Consider the following 6,383-nt stretch of genomic DNA (forward strand, 5'->3'; position numbering starts at 1 on the left):
GCTAACTACACAGCAAAAAAAAATAGACAAATTTGTACGGGATTAGCTCTTTGTTGCACAGGCATTTACAGCAGTTTTGCTAAAATAAAAAGTGGTTTACTATGATCTTAGCATGGGAAAAATCTTGTGTGGGGAAAAAGGTGTCCCAAACAGGATAGTTACTCACTACCTGCTGGTGACCAGAGTCTCCACTGCAAGTTCCCTCTGCAGCAGTGGCTTCAGCTGTTTGAGGAGAGGTGACACTAACCACCGTGCAGTTACACGACCTCCCCAGTACATGAATACTTCATTGTTATTGAGAAATTTGAATGACAGACAAAAACACTTAAAACTTTTGCCAGCATAAAAAAGACTGTCCAGCATGATCACCTCTGCAGGATCAGATTGTATTGGCTCTTTAAAAATGTCCAGTCCATGCAAAATTTAATCTTATCTGCAGCTGGAAATATCAATGTGAGTCGTGGGGACACTCGACACATTCAGAGATAAATAATGGACCAGACACTCAAGGAGCTAACTCAGCTCCAGTCTGGGAGGAATTTCTACCTCAAATTTCTATTTGGAGGACTCCTCTTACAGGTCATCAAACAGCTGGTTCTGAAGGTTCGGTCAGTCGTTTCCTACAAAAATAAGGAAATAGAGAAAATAAGGAAAAAGAGATGCAGTTGGGAAAAATAAAAAATAAAAAATAAAATAAAATATAAAATAAAATAAAATAAAATAAAATAAAATAAAATAAAATAAAATAAAATAAAATAAAATAAAATAAAATAAAATAAAATAAATAAAACAAAATAAAATATGGTGCTCAGGTAGCAATTATGGAAAATTATGGAAAGGAGTAGAAAATTACGGATGAAATTATGGAAAGGAGTAGAAAGGATAAGGCACATACAGCTCGCTATTTGCTAACCTGGTAACCCACAGGAGAAACTGAAGGATGCACTGTCAATAAGCAAAGTAAAAAAACTAGTACACAAAAAGAATTAAAGAAGCAGTTTTCTTCACTGAAGAAAGAAAAGAAAAAAAAAAAAAAAAAAAGTCAAGTGAAAAACAAAGACACCAAGACAAAGAAAACTGTACTAGTCCTAAAAGAATGACACTATAGGTATAATTAGGAATAACAAAATACCTCAAAAAATCACTCACATGGACTTGAGCACATAGAGAGCACTACCAAATCTATAAACAAGAAGGCAGAAGTAAGGCTACTTTGGTTTCATACTGTAATTGGAAAGAGGCAATCTTTGTCTCTGGTTTGTTTCTCATTAAGCTGTTAAGTAAACCCAGTACCCTCTCAGTTGGACAACATTAGAGCTGTTTAACTTTGGCTCTGAACTCTGGATTTTGCAGGATGTCATTTTGTACTGAGATTATGTGGCAAGTGTTTAGTAGCAACGGGCTGCAGGGGTGGCTTCTGGAGCAGAGCTGAGCTCCATGTCAGAAAGAAGCCAACTCCAGGGGCTCCAAAAGGTAACTGCTGCTGGCCAGAGCAAGGCCAGTGAGCAACATTGTTGGCACCTGTGTGAAAGCACATTTAAAGGAAAGAACTGCTGCACAATGTGGAGCTCACAGTGGAGCAGGTGGATGTGGCCTGGAGGAGGCTGCAGCCCATGGAGAGCCCCCGCTGGAGCAGGCCCCGGGCCGGAGCTGTAGCCCGTGGAGAGGAGCCCACGCAGGAGCAGGGGTCTGGGGGGAGCTGCCGCCCACCCGTGGGGGACCCGTGCTGGAGCAGTTTGCTCCTGGGGGATGGATGGACCCCGTGGTACAGAGCCATATGGGAGCAGTTCCTGAAGAGTTGCTGCCTTTAGGCATGCCCTGCAGGCTCAGTTTGGGAAGGACAGCATCCCATGGGAGGGACCCCATGTGGAGCAGGGGCAGAGAGTGACTGTGAAGGAGCAGAAAAGATGAAGCGTCAGGGACTGACTGCAGCCCCATTCCCCTGTGCCGCTTGGGGGAAAGAGGTGGGAGAGGGTGGTTGGGGGAAGGTTTTTTAATTTGTTTTCTTTGTTTTTCACTTCTCTAACTCTTTAGTAATAGGTAATAAATTTCTCTAATCTCCCTATGCTGACTCTGTTTTGCTTGTGATGATAATTGTTGAGTGATCTCCCTGTCATTATCTCAACTCTTGAGCCCTTTCTATTGTATTTTCTCCCCCTTTTCCTTCAAGGAGGGGGAGCGAGAGAGTTGTGGTGGAGCTCAGCTGCTCAGCAGGGTAAAACTACCACGCATTCATAAAACTTCTTTAGTCCATTTGAGAAATCAACATCTTAACATTGACAAAGTGAAGCTGATTTTGTTTTGTTTTGTTTTGTTTTGTTTTTTGTTTCTGTTTTTGTTTGTTTGTTTGTTTGTTTGTTTGAAATGTTCCCTCATTAATCTTACCATATTATCAGCAAATGAAATACTTTGTGATCCTGTGAGTAAATGCATTTAGAGGCCTTTATTTGCTTTGGTAAGTCCATTATTGGCCCAGGATACTGTACCTTTACTTTTGCCTTCACATACTTTAAGTAAAAATTGTTGAGGAATGGTTAAGTGAGGTGGGACATGTGAATGTGGGGCAATTGGCAGGCAATAAGCTAATAAAGTACCGTACTTAGCTTACATGGATCTGGGCACGTACGCAGGTGGCTGAGAGCCAATCAGGATCAAGAACACGATGCCCTTAGGCGATTGGATAGACCCTCTGGGGCAGGACGGTAGCAACTGCATAGCGCGGGAAAGTGTTAGCCAATCCTAAGTTTAGTTTAAGAATGTTTACGAGTTTCGGAATAGATAAAAGGCGACTGAGCTATCCATTAAAGTTGAAGTTCACTGTTCACTCATATTGAGCGTCTGTGTCTTCCTCCCGTCGACAACAAATGGCGCCCGAACAGGGACCGATCTGAACGGGAACAGGGACTCGGCTGGAGTTGAACCTGCGAGCCACGGTTGGACGGGATACGGGGACCGGTCCTGCAACGCAGCTCAGGAGGTGAAAAGGATTAAAAATTGTCGAATCCCCGCACCCGAGGCCTGAAAGGCGAAAGGGACGAAAACTTCGAATCCCCGCACCCGCAGCTCGGAAAGGGAGTCCTCGCACCCGGGACGAGCCCATAGAGGGTCCCGCCGGAAAGCGCCGCCGAGGTCTTGCAAAGGCTGCAACGGTACCGACGCATATAAAGGTATGGAGAGGCAAGCGGCGTATGATTTGCTCAAATGCTTTTTAGAAAAGCGGAGCACACAGTGTATATATTGTAAAAAGGAATTGCCAGAGTTATTAGCTTATGGGGTAGCTAAGGGTTGTTTTTTAAATCCTGATATGGTGTTTGAACAAGCAGAGTGGAGGAAGTTCGGGGACAAACTATTTGATGAGGTGATTAGTGATAACAAGGTGGCGAGAAAATTAATGAAGCCATGGAGGGCGGTAACTAATGCATTAGCAACACACCAAGCTGAACAAAAAATAGCTGCTGCCATAACAGAGCAATTAGGATCATCCAGTCAGAATGGGGGGACTTCTGCTGCTTCCTCTACTCAACAAAGAGCTGAGGAACAGTCTTACCCCTCTCCACCATCATATAGAACAGTTATAATTCCACAGGGGACCTCGGGTGGCTGGGAAACGTCTGTACCCGTATCAGGGGAAGAAGAACCTTCACAGCCACCGACAGCCCCACCCGCACAATTAGAGAATGGAGAAAGGGTGGGTGGGGAATCGGGAACAAATTCATTTTCGACAAATCCATTTAAATCCAATTTACAGGATAGGGAGGAGACATGGAAAAGAATAGCTCATGAGACAATGAAGGACGGGAATATCGAGATAGCAGCACAGATAACAACAGCCTTCCCGGTGGTGTACTCACCTCCAGATGCACAGGGAAATGTACAGGCTCAGTTGACTAATTTGGATTGGAAATTATTGACACAATTACGATCTACAGTAAATGAGTCTGGACTAAAAGGAGAACCTACTCGTCAAATGTTAGACTATATATGGGGAACAAATATTTTACTCCCAGGAGATATTCGCAGCACAATGAAATTAATCTTAACACAGCATCAACAACTTTTGTTTAATGCACATTGGCACAGTGTTTGCCAAGAGGCAGTAGCGATGATACGAGCGCCTGGAGATCCCCTGTATGGTGTTACATTAGACGAATTAATGAGTATGGGACCATATTTTAGAACAGAGGCGCAGGCACTCTTGGGACCGGACAAAGCTAAGGTATCCATGAATCTAGCCAGAAGGGCATTAGAACAAATTAGAGAACCAGGGGGAATACCGTCCTACATGGGAATTAAACAGGGTAGGGAGGAACCATTCGGCTTGTTTATCGATCGAGTAGCAAATGCAATACAAGCCGCGGGAGTTCCCGATTATCTTAAAGGCACTATATTAAAGCAATGTGCACTCCAAAATTGTAACCCTTCAACTCGAAGTATATTAGCTGCATTGCCGAGTACTTGGACAATAGAGGAAGGATTGGAAAGAATGTCTCAGGTACCTGTAGGTCCACAGGCTATGTTAGTAAAAGCAGTAAAACAATTAGGTGACAACATGAACGAGCAGTCTAAAGTGCCTGCCGCCCTTGCACCTTTGCAAACCCCCGGAGGACGTTCTAATGGCCAAGGATCGGCACCGCAGCGCCGTTGTTTTCGGTGTGGTATTGCGGGACACATCAGACGGGAGTGTAAAACAGAATCAGTGTGGTGCCAGAACTGTCAATCAAATACTCATAGCACTTCGGCATGCCGACGAGGTGCGTCGGGAAACGGCCGGAGCAGCGGGAAGAGCCGCCCCGCGACGACACAAAAAGCGGCTTTTGCGACAACGGCAGCAACAGCACCGGCACCATCTGCAGCGGCTCCCTCTTTCTCCGACCAGCCACCAGAGGGAGCCTCGGCCTGGATTGGGCAACAGTAGTCGATGTGACTTTATTGGATTCGAGACCCACCAGGGTAAGGACAGGAGTTTTTGGACCAATTATTATTAATGATGAACCTGTGGGAGCTCTATTAATAGGGAGATCGTCTGCCACTATGAATGGATTACAAATATTAATTGGACTTATTGATAAGGACTATCTTGGGGAAATACAAGTTATGGTTTCTGCAATGTTCCCTCCAATTCATGTGCCGCGGGGCACAAAAATAGCACAATTAATCCCATTGCCTCATCTTGCTGAAACGTTAGCACCAGAATCTGGAAAGTATCGAGGACAGGGAGCATTTGGCTCCATGGGAAAAGTGGTGCTATTGACACTTGGTATGCGTCAAAGACCACGACAAAAGGTCGCTGTGTGCTTAAAGGATGAAAAAATACAAATTGAGGCATTGTTGGATACTGGTGCTGATGTATCGATAATTAGCACAAAAGATTGGCCGTCACATTGGCCTACATTTGAGTCTAATGCCACGGTTTCAGGAGTAGGAGGTATGATTCTTGCTCGTCGATCACCAGTGCTGCAATGGACAATAGGTGATAAGGTGGTAAATTGCAGTGTATCCATCTTATCACTGCCTGAGGGAGTACAAGCGTTAATAGGGCGAGATATCCTTGCCCAAATGGGAGCGGTTCTCACAACAAATCATCAAAATTTTTAGGTGTGGCCATTGCTCGGACTTTCCCAATCCCACTTAAATGGAAAACTGATGAACCTGTGTGGGTTGAACAGTGGCCACTAAAACGGGAAAGTCTTTTACATGCTCATAAATTAGTACAGGAACAGTATCAACAAGGGCATTTGAGACTGTCAACAAGCCCTTGGAATACTCCGGTTTTTGTGATTCCCAAAAAATCAGGGAAATACCGTTTGCTACACGACTTACGAGCAGTTAATAGTCAAATGTGTGCTATGGGAGCACTGCAACCTGGGTTACCTAATCCTGCTATGATACCAGAAGGGTGGAAATTGTTAATTGTAGATCTTAAAGACTGCTTTTTACAATTGCATTACATGAAAATGATAAACAGAGGTTTGCTTTTACACTCCCTACCATAAACTGTGAAGGGCCATGTCAGAGATTTGAGTGGACTGTATTACCTCAGGGCATGCATAATTCACCTGCTTTATGTCAGCTCTATGTCGATGCGGCACTTCAACCAATTCGCCGCGCATGGCCCAAAACGATAATTTACCATTACATGGACGATATTTTGCTAGCCCAGAAGGAGATATTTTCCCTGCAACAGAAAAATGCTCTGGCAGCTGCTCTTAAACAAATGGGACTGGTAATTGCACCAGAAAAAATTCAGGAGGCAAGCCCCTGGAAGTACTTGGGGTGGAAAATTACAGATTCCACTATTCAGCCTCAGAAACTTACCATCCAATCGAACATCAAAACCCTCAATGATGCTCAAAAACTGCTAGGAGATTTACAATGGATTAGGC

General features: G+C 44.2%; 1 protein-coding gene across 1 annotated transcript; it reads left to right on the top strand.

The window, feature by feature from the left end:
* The first annotated feature begins 3,304 nt into the window (after window positions 1-3,304).
* LOC116500979 (endogenous retrovirus group K member 7 Gag polyprotein-like) lies at window positions 3,305-4,915 on the top strand. Its single transcript, XM_032206340.1, has one exon. It carries the CDS (start codon window positions 3,305-3,307, stop codon window positions 4,913-4,915), a length of 1,611 nt encoding a protein of 536 aa, XP_032062231.1.
* The last annotated feature ends 1,468 nt before the right edge of the window (window positions 4,916-6,383 follow it).

Source organism: Aythya fuligula, chromosome Z, assembly GCF_009819795.1.
Source record: "Aythya fuligula isolate bAytFul2 chromosome Z, bAytFul2.pri, whole genome shotgun sequence".
NCBI lineage: Eukaryota > Metazoa > Chordata > Aves > Anseriformes > Anatidae > Aythya > Aythya fuligula.